At 40.8% G+C, this 27,793-nt stretch overlaps 1 protein-coding gene across 3 annotated transcripts; it reads left to right on the top strand.

Moving 5' to 3' along the window:
- ano10a (anoctamin 10a) lies at positions 1-27,793 on the top strand. 3 transcript variants are annotated; one of them, XM_051076329.1, is made up of 15 exons: positions 1-144; positions 3,054-3,209; positions 3,294-3,491; positions 4,576-4,710; positions 6,589-6,708; positions 6,977-7,161; positions 7,329-7,713; positions 8,421-8,476; positions 8,597-8,671; positions 8,869-9,057; positions 9,202-9,393; positions 9,812-9,940; positions 19,224-19,340; positions 21,988-22,004; positions 26,732-27,793. In XM_051076329.1, exons 2-15 carry the CDS (start codon positions 3,071-3,073, stop codon positions 26,799-26,801), a joined length of 2,007 nt encoding a protein of 668 aa, XP_050932286.1. In that variant the 5' UTR covers positions 1-144; positions 3,054-3,070; the 3' UTR covers positions 26,802-27,793. The 3 variants fall into 3 exon arrangements, with proteins under 3 accessions (XP_050932286.1, XP_050932285.1, XP_018521189.1); XM_051076328.1 differs by lacking the exon at positions 1-144 and adding an exon at positions 1,872-2,116; XM_018665673.2 differs by lacking the exons at positions 1-144; positions 21,988-22,004 and adding an exon at positions 1,874-2,116.

The following is a 27,793-nucleotide window of genomic DNA, read 5'->3' as shown; positions in this document are numbered from 1 at the left end:
CCAGACACTCCTGTCCCCGCTCGTGGCAGCGTTAATTTTTCTTGTCTCTGACGTAAAACAAACGCACCCAGCGGCAGAGCGTGAGGCGGAAGTGGTTTTTATCAAACACCTAAACATTGCTGCTTAGCAGAGGGTAGAGCTTTGGTAAGTAGCGAAATGCCATTTGTAGTTTTTCATTGTAAAAAAGTTTGGCATATTAAGGTAACATAAGGTTATCTCGTTTGCGCTGGCAGCTTTCGGTGCACCCCAAAATGTTACATTTAGTATAAAACCGTAGAGTTGGTTAGTCATCCTGCAAGTCATTGAAAATGTTAGCGACACTGTTTAAAGTGTATATTAAATGCTTTGTTGTTAATATTCTTTTAAATAAAGAACTTTCTAACAGTCACTCTGTTAGAATTTTATTTTTTCATTTTATCATAGATATTCAAGCTCAAAATGTTGGTTAAATAAACCAGAATGTACGGAAATCACAGGTGTAACCTAATTAATAACAAATGATGGCTGCATAACATTTAGTGTCCCAGTTTTACAGCTGTTAGCTCACTGTCATGCTTTGCTGGCACATGTAACAGTGCCACAGTAAATGTTATTAGTTACACGAGTGGCTTTACTGCTATGACTGGTTCAAATGTGTGCTGTGAATCCAGCTTTATTGTCCATCTAGTGAAAATACCTAACCTAATGATGATAAAAGTGCAACATACAGATAGCAGTAGGATACCAGTACAATGCATGGAAATAACAAATTCATGCAGTCACTTTTCATAACTTTTACTTTGGTTTACCATCTGAAACATTACAGTATTTAAAAGTTACTGTCACAATGCCCATATAACATCTTTACATGCAGTTGTTTTGTAAATGTCATTTAGATATGTTTACTAACGACCTGTTGTCTCTGCAGCTGTGTCACTGACCCTAGGTTGGCTTGTTATTCTCCTTCTTCAAAACAGCGCATTCAGGTTAAATGGTTGCTTTGTGGTTTCTGTAAAGCTCTGTTAAGCTTACCACAGAGCAATCCAAAAATATTTAAAACATTTAGTAGAGGTAGGTCACGGAGTGTAAGTGAAGAGATATTTTTCTCAGCACTTATTTGGAGTTGTCGTAGTAGGAAGAACACAGTTTAACAAATTGAACAAAGTTGTAACAATGGCTCAGTTCCATCAAGTGTCCCAATAAACCATAAACACAACACCAGCATACACAACACCAGGACACTGGAACTGACTCAGCTAAATGAAATGCTGTCATTTTTAATGCTTCTGCTATGACAAGTCAAAATATCTGTGAAAAAGGTCTGTCCTCACAGTTCACAGTGAGTTTCTCCATACCTTTAATCAAGAACTGCTGTCTTTTTTTAAACCACACTAGCAGCATCTATGGTTGGTGATGTTGGTCCATCTCTCTACCTGTCTGTCTGACAGTTTGGTTAAGGCAGGCAGCTGCGGTGTAAAACAGAGACAAAACCAGAATGAATTAGGGGCAGAGAGCTGAACAGGGGCCTTAGAGATGAAGATACCATTGATACCATCGTTCTTGTTCAGTCTATCCTGTCATGGAAAATGTTTCTCATTTCAAAGGATGAATAGCCCTATTCTGATAGAAGAGGGCTATTCTATCAGATAATGAACAAAAATAAAATGCATTTAAATATAAATCAGCAATATATTCTATGATACTGCGCTATTAAAGACAATAGGAACATACATTAACAGTAGGCTACTTTGATTTGTCCGTCAGAAATTCACTCTAAATTCACCGACTGTTTCCAATGCGGTCCGTCCTGTAAGAAATAAGGTGCTGTGACCTGGTTTGTTCATCTCAGCGGATTTATTTTTTAAATATGAGGTTCGCAGCGGGCAGGGCCGGCCGTTAGTTTCCTCAGCAGGAACAGAGACGGGACGTTGGTGGGTGTGACAGCTGAAGTTTGCTGCGCTGTTCCGTGACGTGGAACATAACCAAAGTCCTCCTGCTGCAGCAGCCTTCAGACACCAAACTACACAGACATGTCGTTCATACACTAATCTGACTGTTGACAGACCAGCAGGTCCAGCTCCCGCTCCGAGGCTGGAACAGAGCCGTGTCCCACACACACAAACACACACAGACCTGGGTGAGTACCGAGCACCCCGGATACACACAGAGACGCGGAGTAGTCCGTGCAGTGTCACCCGTGTGGGTTTGATATAGAGATTGAGTCGCTGGCTTTCCAGGACTAATGTTGCACCAGTGCCTTTTACTAACGCGTCGCTCCTACACAAGGCCCTCCCTTTCTGGGTGAGTCTGTCAGCTGTTTCTGTCAGTACTTTTCACGCCACAGCCCAGACGGGTTATGGATATGCAATAAATGGATTCAGCCCGTAGAGCAGGTCAGAGTAGTAATGATTCTGTCGGTGGTGATAAAGTCACTTCCATTGCTGGGTGGAGCACTCTGAGGCTCCTTGTCTAAACCTGTCAGTGATATTTCCAGATTATTTACTTTGACTTGGCGCTGATGACTGCCATTCCTCTCTGTGCTGGGCTGGTCACTGTTTGATTGTCTTTATCTGGGATTTTTACTTTACAGATATATTACTATGTAAATACATTAGATTTTGTTAGCATATAATAGCGCCCCGACGTCCTAAAATATCTTCAGAGCCTCAAAGCTGGGAACTTTTGGATTTTTTAAAATGTTAGTTCTATACTTATATAATAATATACCCTCAGCGGGCTCTTTATTAGGAACCCCACACTAACACTGGGTAGCTCCTCCCTCGGCTCTGGACTCCTCCAGATGTTGGAAACTTTCCTCTGAGATTCTGCTCCATGGTGACATGACTGCATCACATCATTTCTGCTGATTTGTCAGCTTCACATTCAGGAGGAGGAAGCTGGAGAACCCAGAGAGAACCCACACAGGCACAGGGAGAACATGCAAACTCCACACAGAAAAGCCTCGGGTGAACTAGGGTTAGAACGCGGAACCTTGCTGCTGTGAGGCTACAACGCCGCTCCAGAATTTATGTATAAAATACCAATTTTTCTTATTTATCTCATTTTTTGTGCAGGCGCCCTGGGAGAAGGGATGATGCTGCAGAGGCCGTCAGCAGACAGCAGTGGCCCCGGGTTCACTCCTCTGGTGGTGGTGGAGCTGGCCTCAGACACTAAGGAGGAAGCCATTGCATGGCTGTTGAGCAGGATAAGAGACCAGCAACACAATGGAGGTATTGCACTTAGAGTTCTCTCTTGCTCTTCTACTATTTGTTTGCCATTACATTCAGTATTATTAATCCTGTCATTTTTCCCAGGTGCTGAGCTGCTAGTGGAGCAGCTGGGCCCTGGTGTCGAGGGTCAAGAGAAGGAAAACCCAAACATGTTTGTGGTGGGGGCTTCCTGGCAGAGGCTTCTCTCTGGTGCTGAGGATGTTGGCCTCTTCAAGGAGTTCAGTGATGGATCCATGAGAGGCTTCACCTGTGCCAACAAACACAACTTCAAAGACTTTAAAGGTAAAGTCCAGGAGGAGGTCTGCATGAAGGCTGTTGTTGTAAGTATTTCTGCTTTAGAATGAAGTCTAAAACTGTAGCTTAAGGTGCAGCATGATGGGGGAATGGCCCAAATGCAGCCAAGGAAGATGCACAGAGTAGTGGCACAGATCAACAGTGGAAGCAGCAACACATGATTCATTTTCTCAGTCAGCTCCATTTTTAATCTAGATCCATGATGGTAAAATGTTCAGATTAGTTTTTTTAATTTTTTTATTTTATTTAAACTTTTTTAAATAAACACACACAGCTCCCAGCATCAGTCCAACCCTATCAGTTAATAGCAATCTTAGTATAATGAGAGATTGTCCCTTTCATCAAGAAGGCCCTGGGTATGTTTAGATTAGTTTGACTCAGAGTCTAGCAAACCCCAAACTGAAGTTTCATTTTCTCTCTCTTGTCATCATAAACCAAACGTACTAACACTTCCATCTCTGTCTGGCAAAACATGTTTCAATTCTTTGAATGTTAATCTTTGAGTTTTAGTGCTTAACTATTAATTTACCTTTTTTCTTAAAATTGTTGTAAGCCAGAGCTTAATTGATTTGTTAATGGATTAGAGCATACTGGTGAAATAACTGAGTTTGATACTTAATTAATTTTTGATCAGATTTGATTTGAGCTTAGTTGATTTCTTGATTAGCTGGTTGGCCGAAAATGAACAAGCAGCTATTTTGATTAATTCTTTAAGCAACAACTTGAGTCTTTAATGTGAGGATTTGTTACTTTTTTGTGCGTATTTCATTGAGTGTAAAAGTAAATGAGACCCTGCTGTTTGATATCGCCAGTTGTGGCTGAATTATACCCTCTATTCCAGCATGTAGCTGATTTCTAATCATCACGACTGAAGTATTCCAAGATGCCTCAAAATCAAAAGAGCTTGAGGAAAATGAATTGCAGTTTCAGAACAAACTGTTATTGTATTTGACACACACTGGCTGCACTGGTGGTCACAGTTTGAAAAGACTGGTCTCACCATCACAGCCTCTGAGCTGTTGTAGTATTGCTGTTTAACACGTCTTTGTTTGTCTCTGCTCTGTCTCTACAGGGGATGGAGATGACTTCCTTAGCATGGCTGAGTGTCAGTACATCATTAAACACGAGCTGGACACATTAAGAGCCAAAGATGAAACTCATGTACCAGGATACACCCAGGTCAAACTCTACCCTGGGAAATCTATCAGTGAGTGTCTCACATGTCTCACACTGTCAGTTACAAATTCAGACAGGTGTTGCTGTGATCAACTCAGTGATGTTTTTTGATATTGTCAGGTATTGAAGTTGCTGGATTTGATACAAGCACACATTTCCATGTTATTTTATCCATAAATAATATCTTAATTGATTTAATATAATGGTGTGTATAGATATCCTGGCATAAAATAACATATACCATGTACCATGAAAGAGCATTTCATCCTTATTACCCAATCCTAAATAGTGAGCTAATTGGTTAGTTAAAGGACCAGGGATCCTTTGGCAGAAATGGAATATAATATACATAAGTATTTTTATTAGTGTATGTGCTTCTGTTTGCTTGGAATGAGTCATTTATATCTACATAGGGAGCAGGTCCTCTTCCACAGAGTCTGCCATGTTGCACCGCCATTTTTCCTCTGTAGCCCAGAATGAACAAACCAAACACCTTTCATGTTTTTATGTTGACGTGGTAGGAGGAAGAAAGGAGAGAGGACACGTCAGCTATTACCTTTAGTTTTACAGACTAACAACTGAATGCAGTATCTAGATATAGCTATGGAAACAAACCTCTTCATTTGACAGACCAGTCGTTGTGGTAGTTGACGCCATTTTGTCCCCTGACAGCCACTGTAAACTCTCAAACATGCTTGGAAAGGAAGGGGTAAGGGGACGGGTATTCAGTTGGTTGCAATCTATGTTCTCATCTCTAGATACCACTAAACCCCTACACCCTACTGGTTCTAGCTTCTCAAGACTCAAGAGGATTTAGCTCTATCTTCTTTTTGATATTATTCATGAATGAAAAATTTTGTGGTGGAAGACTGTTAGAAAAACAAGCAATCCATCTACAGACTAAACCATGTCTTGTTTATATAAAAATAATCACTGATTAATCTAGAATGAAAATAATACGTAAATGCTACACTAAATGAATGATGAATGAATGAATTAAGTATTTCAGACCAAACCAAATGTCGCTGAAGGATTATGTTCTTAAACAGTACCAATTAATGACAGCAGTGAATTGTTGTATACATGATACAAATGGAAAATTATTATTTACATAATAAACAATAACCACTAAATCCTGAATCTTACTTAGGTGAAGTAAAATCAACATAATCTGTTTTTTTCTACTTCTTTCTGTAACAAATGATTATTTTCTTGTTGTACATTTACATATTTGATCCAGCTTAATGGAGAGTTACTCAGTCGTAGTGATGTTTTTAAATTGTTATTAAGGAAGGTAGGACAACTCTGCCTTCACTTCTTCTGGGGAGCAGACTGAACACATCCTGTCTCTCCCAACTCTGCCTCCGTACCTCCTTCTCTCTCTGTGGCTGCGGCATGGAAACAATAAATAAGCAAATGCAGTGGAATATTCCCAATGTGAGATAAGGAAGCAATGAACTTTCAAAGGAGATAGAGAGCCTCTATTCAGTGTGTGTGATTGACAAATTGTGTTAAAGCAGAATGTAATCATTCTTGACAAATGATGCACCCAAGAAGCGGCAGATGAAATGATTCATGTACTTCTATCCAGTCACTCTGTATTAAACAATAGGAATTATTGCTATAGAAAGTACATTGTGTACAATGGGCTGGTTTCCAGTTATTGTTTGCCTGTCCATAAAGCTTAATTTTTTAAATTAAAAAAATAAAGCTGCATATTGATTTAGTTGGAAAAATGAATTTAACATGTTCCATATAATTCACAACTTTGAGCAAAGAAGTCTTTATCAGAAGCTAATCATGATTTAGATAATTAAGTAAGATAATGTATGGTATAGTACTGACACTGAAGTAAATTGATGGCAGAGAAGTACACAGGAAGTAACATGCTGTTTTCTTTGCCTCTTAGTTCGCAGACTGCAGTCCAAAGGAATCCTGATCCAATTTTTTCCTCTCCATGAAAAAGAGGAACTTAAGAGACTGTCTTTTTCTTGGTACAAAAAGATGAAGTTATCCTTTCAGCCTCTTGGTAAGTGGAAGAAGTCACCTCTCATTGTCCACATTATCCAGAATGAACAATTGTTTTGATGTACTGAGGGAATGTGTTCAAAGTCAAAGTTACTCCTTCCATATCTGTATAGGCTTTAATGGTTATCATGATGCTCCATTTACCTTCTAGCTGTTTTTTTAGTTCTCTTCAGTGTATTTTCCTCTTTGTCATGTCTTTGACTGAAATGTTCTGAGTGACTCTGTTATTGCTCCTCCCAACTTCTTTCTACTTCATCCTCTGTCCCCAGATGACATCAGACACTACTATGGTGAAGGCCAGGCCCTCTACTTTGGCTTCCTGGAGTACTTTACCATTGCTCTGGTGCCTATGGCCCTCATTGGAGTACCTTACTACCTGTTTGACTGGGAGGACTATGACAAATATGTGGTCTTTGCTGTGTTTAACTTGATCTGGTGTACTGTTATTCTGGAGGTATGTGGAGTGACTTTTACTTATTTCATGCAGTCAGTTTTTAAAAATATAATCTAAAGGCCTTAAGAACAAGGAACTTAGCTGTTAGATAATGAATGAGGTAATAATGCAACTAGATGAATGATTAGTGTGAGCCAAGTGATTTACCTGAACCTTTCTCCCACTAGTTATGGAAGCGGTGCAGTGCATCACTGGCCTACAGCTGGGGCACACTGAGCAGGAAGAAAGCCTTTGAAGAACCCCGGCCTGGTTTCCACGGTGTCCTTGGGTTCAACCCTGTGACGGGCCGCGAGGAGCCTCTCTATCCCAATGCCAAGAGGCAGCTGCGTATCTACCTTGTGTCCCTGCCCTTTGTCCTGCTCTGCCTCTACCTGTCTCTCTACGTCATGATGATCTACTTTCAGATGGAGGGATGGGCACTGTCAGTCTATGATGAGGAGCCCACATTCTGGACAGGAATACTGCTGTTCATTCCCAGTATTATCTATGCTGTGGTCATAGAGATTATGAATCTCATCTACAGATATGCTGCTGAGTTTCTAACAGAGTGGGGTGAGTTGTTAGTTGCAAATCTGTTTTTTGTTTTTGTGTGTCAGTATAGAAACACCATTCTTCAAATCAGACAGTGACATCAGTTAATAATTAATGCTGTTCTACTTCTCAAATATGGCTGCTTTTATTTTCACAGTAGATATGTTAAGGTGTCTGACCTTTTTTGGACAAGCAAATTAAAGATGTCCCTTTAGGCCTTTAGGCCTTAGGAACTTGCAGCTGGCCCTTTTTCCCATTTAGTCCATTTTATGGTCCATTTTATGGACTAAATAGGTCATTGAAAAATTAAGACATAAATTGAGTGTGAAAATGAGGTTTAGTTGCAACCTTGGATCACATTGGTAATCCAACTATACTTTGTCACAATTAGCATTCTAACAGGGTTTATGGTGTCATGGCAATTTGGCACAGTTGCAGAAAGATTTTCTGCCTTTAAGGGACATGATATCTATAATTTGGTATAATCCATCACTGTCCTCAGACGTTTCTTTGTCACCTGTTTTGGTGAATTCATTGATTCATTCACAGATTTGTTATGGCATGTTTTTTTGACTTTGCAAGGTTCCAACATGATCTAAATGTTCTATTCAGTCAAAAACATAACAATACTTAAACACAAAATGAATAGAGGGTAAATAAAGGAGGAAATGTGATGCTCATTTGTGTTACATGACATGCTCCATGTTTTTCCCGCTCTGTGTCTTTAGAAAATCACAGGCTAGAGTCTTCGTATCAGAATCACTTGGTTCTCAAAGTGTTAGTAGTGAGTATAGATGACTTATTTATGTTTTCCAAAATATTGCCACTTTCATCCGTCAATGATCAGAGTGTTTTATTGTCAGTGTTCCACTTATAATTGCTGGCTTGACTCTTTTCTCTTTAGTTCAACTTCTTCAACTGCTTTGCCTCGCTGTTCTACATTGCCTTTGTAATGCAGGACATGGTGCTGCTCAGACAGGTAGCCTTACCTTCCTTTATCCTTCTCAAGTTTATTCTTCCACTGATTTTCAGTATTTCTTATTTTAGTTGTGTTCTTGTTCCTCTGTCTTTTATTACTCCCTCTTCACACTGCTCCACTTTCTCCCCCTGGCTTCTGTCTTGTCCTTTCTGTCTTTCTGTCTTTCTTTTTTTGTCTTGGTTCCTGTCTGTGTCCAGAGTCTGGCTACCCTGTTGATCACCAGTCAGATCTTGAATCAGTTCATGGAGGCCTTCCTGCCCTACTGGCTCCAGAGGCGACGCAACAAGAAGATGATCCACAAAGTGCGCAAGAGAAGAACTCTGGAGGACAAAGAGCTTCCTCTGGCTGAGCAGGTCCGGCTGGAAGCCGAAATGAGCACGTACTTGGTAGGTGCACATCGTACATGCACACTCATTCAATTTCATGACAGAGAAGTACAATTCATTCAATACATGAGACAAATGAGTATCAGGTCTCCATTTGTGTGTGTATATAGATCCATATGTCTGTCTGGTCTCTCCCTCTCTCAGGGAACATTTGATGACTACCTGGAGCTGTTCCTGCTGTTTGGTTACGTCAGTCTGTTCTCGTGCGTCTACCCTCTGGCTGCCGTCCTTGTGGTGTTGAACAACGTCACTGAGGTTTACTCTGATGCCTTCAAGATGTGTCACGTGTTCAAACGACCCTTCTCCGACCCAGCAGCAAACATAGGAGTCTGGCAGGTGAGACATGCAGAGACAGCTAGCCTGTATGCGGACACTTAAGAGAGATTGCTTCAGCAAATCTTATGGATTCATCCACATCCATATGGAGCCCTTTGACCGAAAGGATGCTGTCAGTGTTATTTTTAGAAAGTAGAAAGCCAAATACATGGCCTGACATCTTTATTTCCAAAGCACTAATTATTAGTGCCATTATCGCCTCTGTCTGAAAGGTTATCTGCGAACATTGCCCATGAGAATATTATATTTCCCCAGGGACAGAATATCATTGTTCTTATTTTAACATCCTTTCATAATCTGAACCATGCTTGATTAAGGACAGGGTATCACTTACTCCACACTGCCCAGCTGGCAAAAATGATTTCCATTTTTGGAAACAAATCATCGACTGTTTGTGTCTCTCTATTTCTGTGTCCAGCTCGCCTTTGAGGCCATGAGTGTGATAGCTGTTGTGACTAACTTTGCGCTGATCGGCATGTCTCCACAAGTCAAGGCTTACTTCCCCGAATCAGAGACACAGCTCATACTCTGGACAGTGGCTATTGAGGTAATTCATATACACTTACATACACAAAGACACTTCAATATATGTGTGCACATAGAACAGTAAATGTTTGTGTTGTGGCCACACAACATCTGTCCTGTGTTTTGCACTGCATCAGAACTATTCTAATTGTTTTGGTATGACTTATTAGAGAACAAGGCTTGGCTTGTCCCTAGCAGAACAGTAAAAGCACAACCAGCCTGTAAGAAACAGGGATAAGTCAGTTTATAATGCGGATGTCCAGAGATCTGAAGATTATTATGGGAGCCAGTCAAGGGTTTTTCAAATTTGATCAGCTTGACTAAAGACATCATCAACTACTTTTCATTTTTTGTTAGTTGTAAGCCACTGTACTCTGGGTACACTACCTTCCAAACTCCTCAGTGTTGCATTACAGTTGTTGGAGCCTACAATGGTACGACGGTATAACAGACAAATGGGCTAACAGGTCAGCCCCAGTGAAAGACAAGATGTTCAATTCCTGTTTCAAGTATTCTTTACACAACTTTTCTTCACTAACTCATCTCTCTACAGATGTTATACACAACACAATAGGACACTATGTGAAATGCAACAGCAAACTACAAGTGCCACCGGCTTGTTTTTTTCAGAGCTGTTTAGATTAACATTAATCATGACAACATTAAAGTGCTTTACTCAGTTTAACATTGACTCACTTTAACCTGTGCGTACTCCTCAGCTGTTATAATATAGGACAATATGAATGTTTTTAGTTAATCTGATTAGACCTCTGGTCAAGTTGGAATTTGGCTGTGACATGATATGGGATCACCAAGCTTAGCTTGATAATAATGATAAGAAGTTGTCACTTACAACTTCAAAAAGTCTTAGTTGTTCTGTCTTAACAGATTCAACGTGAGAGTGAAGACACACTGACGTAGTCAAATATGTCTGAAACCCATGGAAAGAGAAATCTAGTCTTTCTGCACCTTGACAACCATCTAAGTGTGTGAAATAAGTGGAAACACCTTTGTGAATGTATTAGGTTGTATATATAGGTTGAGGGGCCTGCACACTGCTGTAGTTGAGGGGCTGTTGAAGATTTTTGCTCACTAGATGGAGCCAGAGTCCAAATTCACACCCCACACAGATCTGTGAGTGATAGAGGGAGACAGAGAGAATGGGTGAGACAGTGAGGGAGGGAGATTTTGTGTGCATGAGTGTATCCACATAAATGTGTTTTGCAGTATGAATTCAGCCTATCATTGTTTAGGCTTTTGCGTGTGGTGTGTGTATGTGTGTGTGTGTATGTGTGTGAGTGAGTGTGTGAGAGAGAAATTCAGTATTCACACTCCAAGTGTCCACCTCTACTAATTTTGGCATCAGCCTGCTCCCCTTCTCTGTGTGTTATATTCAGAAAGCATGACGACACTGCCTAACACACACTCTCTCACACACAGAACTTATGTCTCCAGAGGAAAAGCTCAAAATAACAGCACTAACAGAGAAATAGTGAGGCTGCAGTGAACAGGGTAGATGTTGCAGTGTGGAGAGGTTTCTTCAGGACATTCACAGAGAGAACATTTGTATGTGTGTGCTGCTTTAACAAGCTCCAGAGGGATGATTGTTCTAACCATCTAGTTATTGTCTCAGACAGTAAAATGCTCTATGAAGTCTACTGTATCTCACTGTACAGTAGGTCTCTGCTGATGCTGAGGCAGAAACTGGGTCATATTGATCTTCTGCATGTTTGATTGAATGTGTAGTCTGCACACACAGAGGTGAATGATAAACTCCTCTGTTCATGGAAAAGTTGTTCACTCTGTCTGATTTTTCTTCCTCAGCAGCTGTCAGGATAACCTTGTGTTTGATTAAAGCTTCTTTTGGAGGGATATTTCCATTGGTGAGAGATGGATTGAGTTGTTTTAACCTCACTCTGCCTCACAGTCTACTTCAGATTAACAGGGCTGACTCCCAGATGTGCATTTTACCCCGGGAACCCCTATCTGGAAAGACTGTTGCCACTGTTATTGTGGTTTCATTGACTGTTGACACTGTGAGTCAGAGATATGAATTGTAGGAGTGAAACCTATTTCTTGAACATATTACTAATTAGGAAAAAAGCAGTGGATTAAGCAAACCCTCATTTTGCAGCAGACTCCCTGCATGTCACATAAAGAAAACTCAGCTCCACTATGAGAACCACAGCAGCCTGCAGCTTGTTGCTTCATTTAAGATATTTTGCATTCTTAGCTTAGCTGACTGCTCATAGGAACCCGTGACACATGCCACCTCTATGTTTAACAGGTTTATACACATGCAAACATCATACTATATATAATAATAGCTGGTCAGAATGTGAGTATTAACATGCTGTTTAGCAGATATAATGTTTACTATGATGATGATGAAATTATAAGTCATTATGAACATGATTGGCATAGCACTTTTCTCTTTAGCTTTTTTGAGTACTACTCTATGACTGTCTGAAAATGTTAGCCATTATCTCCATTTTAAATGATATCATGCTTCATCCCTCTCTGTCACAGTCAGCTCTTCACTCCTCATTTGAGTTTGACTGTTTGGAACAAGTATAAACACATTTGTCAGACAGTCTCTCCGGGAAGGCATTCACAGAGTTGCGCACAGTTGGGAACATAAAAAGTGACACAAATATTTGTGTAGTAAATGAAAAAAGCAAGCTGAAGATGGAAGTACTTTCTCACCTCCGCACAGATGGCCAGTTATGGTGGGTGTAAATGTTGGACCGCTGGTTTCGGCGTTACAGAAACAGTTGACAAAGATAGCTCCTATCCAATGCTGGAAAAGAAGGAAGGTGTTTCCAAAGTTGTCCAAACATTTGATATGCAGTTCTGAAGGAGTAAAAATCTAACTTCGCCCGTCAATACTCCCAAGGGGGGTAACTCCTCTATCACTTTAATGACACCATGACACCATGACCTTAAATGCCATCCTCATGGCAAACTTAACATAATAATAATAGTAATAAGAATAACTAAGTCTTCAGTATGTTGATCTCTCTGTCTATCATTTTTCTATGGCTCAGTCTAGATCTAATGTCCAGACTGTAGGAGCTGCTATCAGAGCTTTAGGCTTTTAATCTTGTTGATCAAAAACTCAGCCAAGGAGATGGTAGGAAAGTCATACACTCTTGTGCTAAGAGGGAGCATACCACCTCTCATCCATCCATGCTTCCTTCCAGCGGGATAGAGGATAATATGACTTTTCATAGCTATAGATTGCCCACTGGCCCGGGAGTGATGTTCTCTATTTGACTTATACTCTGCTCCCTCACCTGAATAAGTAGAAGAGGTGCTGCTCTAGTGAGCAGAGAGAAAAAAAAAAAAAAAACAAGGCCAGGTCCCAGCATGTGTTAGACTATTACTCTCTCCCTTACCATGTGGTAGTGTGTGTCAGTGATCCACCCTGCCATGGCATCCTGTGATAACACAGCAGATCAGTTAGACCTGTCTGTGCATACATGTGTGCGCACCGTTCTCTATAGTATACACCATATACCAGAGACAGAGGGCTCAGGTCAACGTAGAGATAAGAGTGAAAAAAAGAGTCAGTAAATGAAATGAAGGTGGAAACAGACAGAAGAGAGGAGATGGAAAAACAGTCAGAGATGAGAGGGCTGACAGTGCTGAGAGAAGAAGAGATAGGTTGGAGGAGAGAGAGAAGGAGTGGAAAATGGATTGAGAGAGGGAGAGAAAAGCAGTGCATGTGTTTGTATGATGAACCTGAGTCACTAGCTGATTGTACATCTAAGCACGTCCCTGTTACCATTCAGCACATTTCCTAGAAAAGAGCAAGCAGGCTATTAAAAAGATGGAACAACAAGGATATGAGGGCCAGGTTGTATGATGTTAAGTGTACTTAGAGGGGCTACACATGAATACACACAGATACTGCTTATTGACACAACATCAATATATTGCCATTGGAAAAGCACCTTTTTTCTAAAGCTGTTAACACACTCGTGAGTGCATGTGTTTTTAAGTATAGCTACCTCCAGCGGGAATAAAACCTCTAATCCTAACGCTATTAGTGCTGGGCTTCAATCACAAATGTGTTTTTCATCTAACAGTTTCAGATATTATATATATATTATATATTTGTAATTATTTTAATCTTCATTCTTTAAAGAGAGCAGGAATATTCAAACAGCTGAGGGTTAAAATCAAGTCACTCAGCCCCTCTTATCTTGGTTATGGGGTTGGGGTGGGGGCAGGCACGAGGGCAGCGCCTCGCCGCTTTCCAGCAGCGGTGCTATGATACCTGGGTAATTACTGTATAGGGCTTACACACATCAGTGAGCAGTAACCAGGCAACCGACCAGCCTGCTACAGAAACACAGACTTTCTTTCAGAGTCACGGGTCTGTCTGTTGTAATCTACTCATTTCAGAGCAGTCAAGCCAACAGAGCAGGGACACTGAACTGAGTCTGTTCACAAAGCACCAAAAATGAAGGGAGGTGTGATCATGACCTAATGACACACCAGAGTGAGAGATTTGACATTTTATGTGACTGAAGTGGAACTCTACAAGAAGCAGGTGTTTTTTATTTGACAAAAGAAAAACAATCTTTAGAACACAATTTCAGAGTTTTATCATGGATTTGTAGCATGTGGTGCGTATGTGTACGTTGCAGAGGTGACTTGTTGAGCTCCTGGACTTAAACCTACAACACAGGTTTTCTAATCAGTGCAAAAAACCCTAGCATCTTTGAATCTACACACTGAACTAAACTGATCTGCACATAACACAACTCCAGTTCATGTAAACAAACTTCAAGTCCTCTTCAGCAACTGACATGTTATCACTTGACAAAGTAACATTTTAGCGAACAGTTGCCTATTTACACAGCAGACATGGCGCAACCTTAGCAGTTGTGTTTCTGACTACCTGCTGAATTTTAAGTTCAGTTATTGATCTCCATCAGCTCCTGAGCAACATATCTGGCTCTTTAAATACTCCTTGGCTTGGAATTGGAATCAGTGTGAAACATTAAATCTTGACTCTGCTTGACTTGAATCCAGACTAATCCTGCAATATAATTTATATTCATTTAATATCATCAATATATCAATATCATCAATCATTATTGTGGCTCTGCACAGTAATAAAGGTGCCCATATGTACCACCTCTCATGCAGGTCTGACACATTGTCTGTTTTCCAAGGTTATTTTCAGCAGCCCACCACACAGTAATCTCATTACACTGTTTTTTAGATAATCAGATTAGCTTTCACCCTCTGACAACTGCAAAAGCATCAGACCTGGACTCACCATTGAACTAACCTAGCATCTTACTGTGTGCATGGGATTTGCATGTACCGAGCAGACTTGGAACTCAGTGTACTTGGCAACTTAATCTTCCAACCTTACCTTACAGAATAGGATGTCCTCACAGGTTTGTTGAGAAATCATGTGGCTCGTCTAGAGCTATGATTAAAGTTGCACTAACCAATGTTTTCACAATGACAGTGAGTCAAATGACCAACAAGTCCCCCACCCTAAACAAATATGTAGGTTGTTTGTTCCTACACTCAGATATGACACACAGGATCAGACCATGCAACACATGGATAATGTTGTGGAATAGTTTGATTAGGTTTAGCCATAAATACTAGTTGGTTAGGTGTAGGAAAAGATGGTGGTTTGGGTTAAAATTGGTTGTGGAGTGGTCATGGATAATATAAAGAGTAATGAATTTAAACAGGAACTGAACAACAGTCTCCTGTGTGAGAGTCCTCTGATTTGTTGACCGTCCACTCCAATCTCCTTCTAACACAGACTTTGTTGCTCTTTATACTGCATCATCTACTTTCTTCCTGTCATATTTGCTGATGACAGATGACACTAATCAACAACATGTAACTGGGGGTTTTAAGGAGCTGCTGCACAGATGACTTATGGGCTGTGTCTCCAAATGACTGTGTGATGTGAAAGGTGCCACTCAGTGACAGACCACCATCACTGAATCATCACTTGACTCTGCAGTTCCCCTCAGTCTTTCAGCACCTTTAGGCTCATTTGCATCTTCCCTGGTGATGCTCTCCCAGACCTTCACTGCAGCCAGATCAGGTGATCAGCCAGTTAAGGATATTCTACCTCTTTGCTTCGGCCATATTTTAGGGATCATTATCATGCTGAATGATGACATATCATCCAGTAATTTCTGATGCATTTGGCTGAATTTGAACACAGATTGCACCAATATACCTATGCATTCATCATTTTACTTTTGTCAGCTCTGAAATCATCAATATAGCCATACGTGTTGATTTATGTTTCATCAGTCCATAGAACTTCGCCCCAGAACTGTACTGTTTTCTTTCTACGTGCTTTTAGTGCAGCCAGGCCTTTCTGTTTTTGGTGCTTACCAGGGTTAGCATCTTAGACTTGACTTGGTACTTAATATGTAGTATCCATTATTTTATTCCAAATTGAATGTGCTGAAACACAAAGCCAGAGGAACAAATGCTTGCACTATGGACTGTAAATTAATTTGAAACACATATAGCTCAATACATTAAATGCGCTCACTGAGTCTCAAGGAAACACGTTAAAGACTGTAGTGATAAACACGAGTTAAAATGGCACATTCTGTTCATGTCAGATCACACATGAAATGGCAGAATTAGTTGCTCCTCATCAGTTGGATTGATGTTGGATTGAAATGCTAATTTTCCAATTAACAGTGAGGGGTGCCATGGTAACAGCATTAAGTGCTGAATACTGAGTAGTGGAAATAGCAGTTGCACTGTGGTCCTCTTGATTTGTGCCAGTCTTGTCAGCAGTGTAGCTGCTTGTTCTCAAAGACCTGTCTGCTCTCATGTCTCAATATTATATCCCTCAGGTTGGGATGCTGCTTGGTCTTGTCTGGGGATTGTTATTCCCATAATAGCTGATAACATTTTGGATTTAAGGACTTTTCCTAATCAGAAACTTTGTCTTTTGTCTAGAGGAGGACTCAGCCATTGTTAGGGCACAGGAGACATGATAAATCATACAGGTGAAGGACAAGATCTGTGAAGTCAGGTTTCTTTACCAGCGTAATGTACTCAGTGTAGGGTTTCAAAGTTGGCATCAAAATTTTGATCACATGTATTTGCCAGACAAAACAGAATTTATTGGCAGACCTTGAAAAGTAAATCAGCGTTTCACAAGTTACATTCTCCTTCCAGTCTTCTCTGGGTATCCTCCCATTCTCAGCCTAACCTTGTACTGCTGAACACCCAGAAATATAAATTAGCTTTGGATAGCATTAGCAATCAGCTAAGAGCTGGAGTGTTTATTGTGCACTTTCAATCAATATGACAAGTCCCTAAGATCAGGGATTTCTTAGCTTCTTTTTCTTTAATTAGTGGAGCTGCTGTGCTGACTGGAATGACAAAATGTCTTAGCCTGTGCTTCTTTAAGCCAGAAATGTTGCTCTTGTACCTCTACAAATCCTTAGTATAAACTGCAAAGGCACAGAACAGAACTCAAATCATTACCAGGGCTCAATTTTCCATTTCTTTTTAACAGCCTCTCTTTGAACCAAACACCATTTCCCAGAAACCTCACTGAATGATGCCTGACATAACTGCACTGATCAGTCACAACATTAAAGCCAAATCATATATCTATACAGTAATATATCTACTGTATATATCTACATCTATAACTCTACCACAAGGAGGAGAGATCTCTGATAAGATATAGCTTATAATCATTTGTCTTACTCGGATCACTTAGTATGATAAGTCTGAAACCCATTTCTGTGGAGCAGTCTGCCCACCTACCTACGCTCACACCATTTGCTCTATCTACTGTACCATACATGAGTCCATTACTGTGATGAAGAAAAGCGTACTGAATCAAAGGAGCTGATGGCAGTTGGCAGTCCTCCTGATGGACTGGCACAGGTATGTACGTGTGTGTGTCCCTTTAAAGTGTAGTTTGTGTGGGTTCACAGATGTGTATGGTGGCCAAATGGAAATCATGTTGGTATAAATGTAAGTGAATGAACGCCATCGCCCTGCTGATTCAGTGGTGTACAGGTGAGCTTTTTTGGATAACTAGAGCTGTGACAAAGGAAAGAGGCTAGAGAAGTGTGCTCATTTAATACATTTATAAGCACATAGTTCATACACTCATGAGAACTTTACTAGGAACCCCACACTAACACTGGGTAGCTCCTCCCTCAGCTCTGGACTCCTCCAGATGATGGAAACTTTCCTCTGAGATTCTGCTCCATGGTGACATGACTGCATCACATCATTTCTGCTGATTTGTCAGCTTCACATTCATGCTGTCAATCTCCTGTTCTACCACATCCCAAAGGTGTTCTACTGGATTCAGACCTGGAGACTGAGGAGGTCACTGAAGTTCACTGAACTCACTGTCATGTTCATGAAACCAGTTTGAGACTTTAGCTTTGTGACATGGAGCATTATCCTGCTGGAAGTAGCCATTAGAAGATGGTAACCTGTGGCCATAAAGGGATGAACATGGTCAGCAACAACACTCAGATAGACTGTGACATTCAAACCATGACTGATTGGTATTAAGGGCCCAAAGTGAGTCAAGAAAACATTCCCCACACCAATACACCAGCAGCAGCAGCCTGGACTGTTGACACAAGACAGGATGGCTCCATGAATTCATGCTGTTGAAGCCAAATTCTGACCCTACCATCTGCTGCCTCAGCAGTAATCCAGAATCTGAGTTACTGTAGCCTTTTTATGTTTGTTAACTTTATCTTAGCTTTAGTGTTAAAGGTGTCCAATTAGTTATTGGGTGAATAGTGTGTTTTTATTTTATATGCAGCTCCACTAGTCTTGTCTTGTCTGTCATTTGTTGAAATCCAGACTGGAGTCAAAAAACCTCCAGAAAGTGAAGATGGTTGTAGTGCAGACTCATCACCAGGGAATATATGTGTCTGAAGTGCACAACTCACATTGAATATGAAATATACTTAGATTGTTTTACACACTTACATTGTTTTATTTCAAAATCAGTGTGGTGTGACACTGAACTAACCCTGGCTGTTCTGTTTGACCAAACTGCTAAAATGCTTTTTTTGTCCTCATTTAGCTTGAAGGACATTTGTCCAGAGGCAGGCTGTTACTCTCTGTCTTCCTCTGTCTTCTTCTGATTTTCTGACACCATTCAACCAAAACATAACCAGATATGGTTATGTCTCTTTCAAAGCATGTTTTTCTTCCTACATTTTCCAAAAAAGATGAAAATAAAAACTGAACAACAATGACCTAATAGTATTTTAATCCCTATGATGTGTCTGTGATTTCAGCATGGACTACTGGCCTTCAAGTTCATTCTGACCTTCCTCATCCCAGATGTTCCCAAACACATCCAGATCAAACTGGCCCACTTGGAGTTTGAATCATTGGAGGCCCTCAAGAAAAAGGTAAAATAGTACACTAAAAGCATTACCTGCCCAAATATACATATTCTTTATACATTCATTTATAAATGACTGAAGAAAAAGAAGGCACTCTAGCCATTGATCAGTTTGGTGACATTACTACCACATTTGCATCAATATTGAAGACCAAATAGACATGAAAGGTTGACAGTAGATGCTTCCATCATATTATAGCTATCATGCAGTTGGTTTTTTTTGTGATTTTTTTTCCACTTTGTATTAGTGGAAGTAGTCCATAAACTGTGTTGAACAGTGTCAGCTAGAAAAACAAAGAAATGTTTGATGTCTGGCAACAAAAAATCTAGGATAAATAAGTTTAAACTGATCTAAACCTTCATTTTGCAGTGAAACTCAAAAAATTAAGATAATGAGCCTTTGACATGATTAGTCATAATTAATTTCCCAGCACTAAATGAAAAATGTTTCTTGTTTGCTTTATGAAAACCTGTAGCACACAAACAAGCGCAGAGCTGAAAGCGTTTAGTAGCATCATGGCTCAGTGACCACCAGAGAGGGTGTGAGCTGCAGTGCTGATCATGTTGATGCAGACCACAGAAAAGCTCTTCAGTATTAACTGTGTGTGTGTGTGTGTGTGTATCTATGCCTCCTTCATTGGCACTGTTATCCAGTCCTGACTGCTTAATAACAAGCTTCTTTTCGGCACTACTGCTGCTTTACAGTGCATTCAGAAAGTATTCAAACCCTTCACTTTTTTCACATCTTATTGAGTAGCAGCCTTTTGCTAAAATCATTTAAACCCATTTTCCCCACATCACTCTACACTCAATACCCCACAATGACAAAGCCAAAACATCCATCCATCCGTTTATTCATTATCTATACAGCTTATGGGTAAGGGTTGCAGGGGGGGCTGCAGCCAATCCAAGCTGACACTAGGTACTCACACACAGGTTGTGAGAGACTAGATTCTCTGGTCTAATGACACCAAGATTCAACTGTTTGGCCTCAGTTCTAAGATTCATATCAGGAGGGAACCAGGCATAGCTTATCATCTGCCCAGTACCACCCCAATGGTGAGGCATGGCCAAGGCAGCATCAGAATGTGAGGGTACTTTTCAGCAGCAGGGACAGGTCCCTATCCAACCTTGTCATGGTATACCCAAGAAGACCTGAGGCTGTAATTGCTGCCAAAGGTGCTTCAGCTAAGTACTGAGCAAAGGGTTTGATATTTCAGTTTTTCCTTTTTAGTAAATTTACCAAAAAAAGAAAAAGAAAATCTAAAATTTAATTTTTGCTTCGTCATGATGGGGTGTTGAGTGTAGACTGATCAGGGGATCTGGATTCATAGATAAATAAAGCTGGGTGTCATCTGCATAGCAATGGAAATTAATGTGGTGCTTCTTGATAATATTGCCTCAAGGAAGCATGTATAGGGTGAAGTGTATCAATAGCACAGAACCCTGTGGAACTCCATGACTAACCTTCATGTGCATCAGTCATCATTAACATGAATAAACTAAAATCTATCTGACAAGTCTGACTTAAACCAGCCTAGTGCGGTTCCTTTATTCCCATTAATCGGCCCGGCCGATAATCAGTCTATCCCTAGATAAAACACGTCCCTGGGCAGTGGTTCAGGATCTCCAAATGAACACCTTTAATACAGCCTTCTGTGGGCTGTCAGTGAGATAGTCTTTAACCAGCATATCAGGCCCTGAATCACCCCATGTTCATAGAAACATGTTTCTGCAGTGTTTTAAAAGCAGAGCTTTCAACACATAAAATTTGTGTGACTAGTGACCATAAACTATTGTACAAATGTTGTTTAGTGTAACATAGGCCTATTCTGCATTATTACATTGCATCCTTTGTGATATAAATGCTGCACAAGCATACATTTCTATGTCTGTATGGATAGTGAACCCTAGTTTATGCTATTGATTTAATTTTGCCATTTTATCAGCTATTTATCATATAGTGATTTACTCAAATACATTAGGACACACACACACACACACACACACACACACACACACTTTGTGACCTTGTTGAGGCTGTAAAACCTCCCTAGCCCACATACCAGCCTTCCCACAGTGTAGACAGTGTGGAGATCTCATGCATATGTCCATTACAGCATGCTCGTCTATAGCTTCACATTTAGCATTAAGAATGGGCTCTTGATTCCTGTCCCAGACCACTTTGCTGAAGACAAATGGTGTGCCCTAGGTTAATAGTATTGATATGGCTCCACAGTAAAGCATTAGCTTGCTCAGCACCGCAGCCATTTGTTTGATGTGGACTGACGCGGACTGAGTGCTTCTCTGATGAGCTGTTTGGCTTTTGGTTCATCATTTCTCTTACGTGGTTTCTGTCAGGGTTCTGTATGTCACCATTTTACAGTTTCCACTCTTTACAGACAACTCATAATGTGTTTATCCCCCGCAATGACTGTTTCCTAAATATGGCCTTACCAAGTAAATGACATGCGGACTTTGGAATCACTGAAGGTCATGAGATCTCATTATTTTGAAAGTAATGAGAAATGTGTCTTTTTGGAGGATAAAACCCAACTTGCATAGAAGCTTTATGACAATGCTGCATGGGCTGCTGTCATGGATTGGTGTGTTTGGTTTGATCAGCCTTGTTCTGTGGTCTCTTGGTTTTGCAGAGACAGCTCCATGGAGGGTGAGTAGCTCTGTTTGTGTGAAAGTTTGGATGATGCTGGTTTGTACACTGGGGTAACATTATTGAGTAATTAGCTGATATTAATAATTGATTATGTTGACTACTCATCTAATGTTCTAACTCAAAGGGTTTTGTTGTGAATCTGTGATCTAACATCCTGGTTTTTGGTTGAAAATTTGACATAACATTAATATTATATCACTTCATATTGATATCCTATACAGATATATTGAATAATAGAAAAATGGGTATATTGGTTATTTAGTAATACTACATAATACCTCTGTCCATCACACCTAATGATCTCTGTGCTTGGAGACGTACTCAGGACTAGGTAGATCTCCTGATGCTTAAAATGTGGTGGGTTTTTGCAGTGGATGACAGTCTGTTTGACCTCAGCCTCAAAAAACAGGCACACAGACAGCAAAGCATTTACACACAGTCAGAACTGAATTAACGTAGTTAGCCTGGTACTCAAGCCAGTCATCAGACTACACCGAGTGAAGAAGACAGACCTACAGATAGTTCAAGTAATAATTAGAGAGTCTGTCTGGGTAGGACAATGTGAGTTGTCGCAGAGACAAACTTATGGGCTGTTTGTGCTCACGTAATGCAGGACATATTATGACAAAGTGCGCACTGCACATAGGAGATTTAAAATCTCAATACTGTTTAAGTGGTGAAACTGCTCCTTTCATCAGTATAAAATATATTTTGGTGGTTTATGCTCTAAAACTAAGTGACGCAGGTTTTCAGTGAACCATTTGAGGATTAAATACATTATGAACAAATTTGATGAAGGTTTTATTAATATCTTTCCTCCATGGACATACTTTGGTTGAAATTTTATGTCAGGTTAGCTATCATCACTTTTTCCATTATTGAGACATTTCAGTAAGCAGCTGAACCACAGAGTCTGCTCCCACATTCAAAAGTCACCAGAAGTAAATGAATGTAAACGCTAAATGTTTTGTCTTTTGGCTGCTCTTTTCATTGGATTTGTTGATGGTCAGTAACCATTACAGATCAGGAATATTCTGCACATGAATGCTCATTGGCTCTGTGTACCAAGCTCTCAACATGCAGACACAGTCAGTCACACAGGGTGTGTAGGATACAGTGGTGAGGAGAACTTGTGCAGAGGTCTCACATTCCCACAGGAGACACTTGATCAGACAAGTGACTTTCTTGGCTGCACTTCACCAGCTACAAGTCACCTTCCTCTGCTCTGCCATCTGAGCACATCAATCACAGCAGAATCAACAGGCACAGCACAAGGAGCTGTTAGACTGTTACCCCTGACTGCAGCAGACAGAGAGCCATCTCCGTTCCATGTCAGCCCAGCGAATACATATGAAAAGATGCCCATAGTTTGAAAACATATACATCAGTATCACAAAATGTCAACATACACAGAACAGGTGGACATTGTACTACAGCAGAGGGAAATATGTTTTCATACAGCAGGACTGGTTGAGTGATGCTACAGTGTCAGATACATACAGTCAGACGTTACTGTCCCAACCGCTGCATAAATATTCAGTAGCCTCAGTCGCCCCTACACCCTCTCCATGATGGTGCTGGGTTTGAGGTCAGATGCTGTGAAGGTTTTTAAAATGTTAATCTGGAGGAGATTATTGGGTCATCTGAGGACTGGACATCATTGTCTGAAATGTCTCTCTGGAGTTTTTTCCTCTTGCTCAGATTTATTTGGAGCATCTTCCTCATCTCTTCTCCATTACGTCACCTTCAGTCTTCATGCTGGGAACTGTTGTGTGTGACTGTCATTTCTCTGTGTGGGTTGGAAAGTGAGCGAGGTGAACTGTTGTGGGACTGACAGTGTAGTGCTGATGTTGTCATTCCTTTTCCTTCACATTTCCATGATCATAAGATGCATATTTATCTGCTGGTGGAGAATCCCAGGCTCTGCTGGGCCAAGCACAAGCCAGTCAGTTGCTAGTTTTTTTTCTCCCCTGTGCTGTTTGGTTGCGTGTTGTGTCTCCATTTCTGCAAGACGCTGACAAATACTCTGGTCCTGTTTGTTTCTGTTGACTCCAGCTTGCTCTCCTGAAACATTAATGAGGACCTGTAAGACTTCATTTGTTCTCCATCATTCCTTTGGTTGTCCTACTTGATACAGATGCTTTAGTAAAGTGCTTCTTATTGTTCTGTTTGTTTGTAGTTATCGTTGTGATGTGAAACAGCACTACCACAGCCCCTGAAAGAACCTGGAACTTGCATTCAGGGTCACCTCCCACACAGAAACTATTCAGATCAAACAGAGAGGAGTGGAAACAAACTGGTGACAGGTTACATCACCCTTCATGAAGTTACAGCAGTGGATGAGCTATGAGAGTGACGGGTGTTTGTTTCTGTTGTGGAACAACTGGATCCACTGTTGGGCTGTGGTGACATCAATGTAGAGTTTATACAATCAATTGATAAATTGATTAGAAATACAAATAATCATTAGATATTTAGATAATTGATTAATTGTGTCTCATGTGGTAGTAAATTGAAAATCTTTTGGTTTTGAGGTCAGATTAAAGAGGAGTGTTAGGACGTCAGCTTAGAGACTTTTCATCAGACTTTAAGATGAAAGGCAGAGCTGTCCCTCATCGCTCATCCAGCTTCATGACCACAACACATACTGTGACTAATCATTAATAAGTCAGACTAATAATAACTTCCATACAACATGTGTGTGCACAAGTAATTGGTATGGTACACACACACACACACACACACACACACACACACACACACACACAGCGGTTAAATAAGCCCAGACCTACAGAGGCTGTATGAGGTGTGTGTATATTTCTGCATGTGTGTGTAGAGGTTTGAGGATGTGTGTATCTCTGCTCACATTACAGAAAATAGACTGGTGTGAAGGATGAACATGTTCATTTTAATTTTAATCCCTTCACGTGTGTGTGTGTGTGTGTGTGTGTGTGTGTGTGTGAGTGGGTGAGAGACATTGATGAAATAAGGCTGTGCTCTGCTTCCTCTCTCTCTCTGATCGATACCGACATATCAGGACAGTTAACAGGACATGTTGAGCAGAGTCAGGCCTCTGAGGTTAGCAGGGTGAGCAGGGACATGAGCCACAACAAACTGGACACAGTGAGAGCTGCAGGTTTTATCTGTCCATGTCTTCTTTCTCCTGAAAGCTTTAGAATGTGTCCAGCAAACACAAACCAATGCAAAGTGTGAAAAGAAACATGTCACACTGTGTCCAATCCACAGCTGTAGGTTATTGTGAATATCTGTTTGTATAGAGATACACAGACAGATCAGTTATTGGTCCATTTGCAGAAATCACTGGAAACAGTAGAAATTCAGGGCGTAGACGCCTGTTCATTAGAATTCATTAATCCCATGCTCTCTCCCTTGGAGGACGTTTCCAGTCTTTCTTCTTATTATTGAAAGGATTTAACTGCAGCTTTACGTTCCTGAAGGAGTCAGTTTGTGTTTAACCTCTCCGCTGCCCCTGAAGACTCAGCTGCCTCAGCACCCCCAGCCCCCCGGGCCCCGCAGATCAGACTGTGGGACAGATACTTTAATAACATCCAACACTTCTGAACCTCAGATGTAATTTGCCTGCTCTGCATCTCGCCACAAGCACAGAGGACTTAATTGATTAAAAAGTAACTCTGCCAGGATCAGCACCGAGGGAAAAGGAGTGTCTTCAAACTTGTAGACTGTAATTTATTAAAGAACAACCAGGAAGTGTCAGCTGGAGACAGAAGCTGTCTTTACAGGTCATCTCCATTTGCAGTACATCTTCAGTTTTTTACATAGACCTGCTCTCTCTCCACCGGTCTCACGCCTTGTGGAAAAATCCCAGCAGTCAGACTCCTGGTGTTTGACAGCTGTGAAAGGACCTGATCTGAGTGTCAGGATCAGGTTTTTGCTTACGGTGTAACTCCAGCCAGCATCGATGCCACTGAGCTCTGCTGTCCCGCCTCTGATGACCCATGATCCTCGCTGATATGTGTGCTGTCAGCAGAGCGGAACTGACAATACGGGCCTGCCCATTCCTGTACGTGTCTATGATCCAGGGAGCCGGTCCTCGGCCCCTGACAGACTCCATCTGCAGGAGACTGTCCAGGCCTCTGCAGAGCCTGCTGCTCTCCTGCTCACATTTAGTACTATGTCTGATATAAGAGTGTCCCTCACTGCTCAGGACTTGATGTCATTTTGGGACACAGTGAGAAACACTTCTGGAACAGGTAACGCCAGCCAGCGTCCTCAGGGGGGAAACTGTGCACAGGAGTTAAGAAATGGGAAAACAAACCTCATTATTTATGATGCATTTTAGGAATTTTTCCACCTGCCTTTACTTGTCAAATCCAACATATCTCAGCTGTTACACTCCACAGTAACATGTCTCAGTTTGAACTGAATTCCCAAGAAAAGCCTTGAAAAAAGAAAAGCTTGAAAAGCCCGAGCTTCATCACACTGTCCCCCTCATCCCCCTCCAACAACTCTGTGTCCTGTGTATGTGTGTGTGGTGTCAACGCAATGAATCACACACACTTTCAGGCAGGTTCTCTGTGAAGGCATACATGCTGCTGGTTTCACGTTTACCAGTTGAGGGATGCATGTTAACCCCTCTCACCTCCATTTAAAACACACACACACACACACACACACACACACACTCTGCATTTTTCTCCAGTGAGTTAACATGAACGTGTTGGTGTTTGTCATCTGTGTTTCAGAAAATGCTCGAGGCCTCGGAGCTCACCAAGATGGTGCAGTGAGGAGGAGAGGAGAGCCTACACGTACTGACGGACCTCCAACCCGCTTCACTCAGCTTTAACACATCATAGTGTTTTTTTTTTTACACTGACACACATTCACATGTATGTATTATGTATGTATTATTGTTTACCTGCAGCATCTTCACAGCATCAGTGAAGTTTGTGGTGAGAATGGGGCAGACGGTGGTTCACACAGCTGTGTGTTCTGAATGACATGTACTGTAATAAGGTTTTATTTTGGTGTGGTGTAAACATGGGATAAATGAATTGAGTTTGGTAAAAGGTATGTGTTGATTCACAGAGGAATGCTGGATTATAACATAATATACTGGAGCAAATATTGATTTTATATCTGAGACTGTTAATGAAAGCAGTTCTGTTTGGTACACGGTCTGCTCTGTAGTCACTTTGGGTTTGGTTCAGTGCAAGTTTTTAAAGTTTGCCCACCTGCAGTTACACAGTAAAAATACGTCACCAAAGCCTCCACCCAATAACCTGCTGGCTCATAGTATAACTGATGCTAAAGGTCTTTCAGTATTACAGCTGCTCATAACTAATTTAAAGTTGTTTTTTTAAAGAGCTCATAAATTCAGGCAGACCTGACTGGAATTGATCAGGACGATGAGTGACTCTCGACTTTTCTGCCTGAACTTGTGAACATGAAAAAAGTAACAAAACTTGACATAAGTCGTGATCAAATCTCACAATTAGATATTCAGTTTCTAGTTCTTATTTGTATCTTTAAAGTAACTATGGTCTGTGTTTGCTTCAGTATCCAAGAGACCGTGATGACAAAATGTTCACTTGTGTTGTCTCAGCATGTGATGTGACCAGGGTATAATCTTATGTATCAGTTTGTTACTTCCAGTGTGACGAAAATGACTTGAAGTTTTAAGCCATGCATTCTTTCAACACCCCTGGTGCCTTGAAATGCATATTTGTTTTTATATGCTCTAAACACACTCCTTTGGTATTTACGTCTTGAAGATGTCATGGAGAATAAATTAGATTGAAACCTCA

Source organism: Lates calcarifer, linkage group LG15 (assembly GCF_001640805.2).
Source record: "Lates calcarifer isolate ASB-BC8 linkage group LG15, TLL_Latcal_v3, whole genome shotgun sequence".
Taxonomy (NCBI): domain Eukaryota; kingdom Metazoa; phylum Chordata; class Actinopteri; family Centropomidae; genus Lates; species Lates calcarifer.
This window is presented reverse-complemented; position numbering and strand designations above follow the sequence as displayed.

Bases quoted from the DNA above. Each gene is read 5' to 3' on its own strand.
- ano10a (XM_051076329.1), top strand. From the start codon at position 3,071: ATGATGCTGCAGAGGCCGTCAGCAGACAGCAGTGGCCCCGGGTTCACT. The intron at 3,492-4,575 runs GTAAAGTCCAGG...CTGTCTCTACAG, and splicing joins CAACTTCAAAGACTTTAAAG to GGGATGGAGATGACTTCCTT. The intron at 8,672-8,868 runs GTAGCCTTACCT...GTCTGTGTCCAG, and splicing joins ACATGGTGCTGCTCAGACAG to AGTCTGGCTACCCTGTTGAT.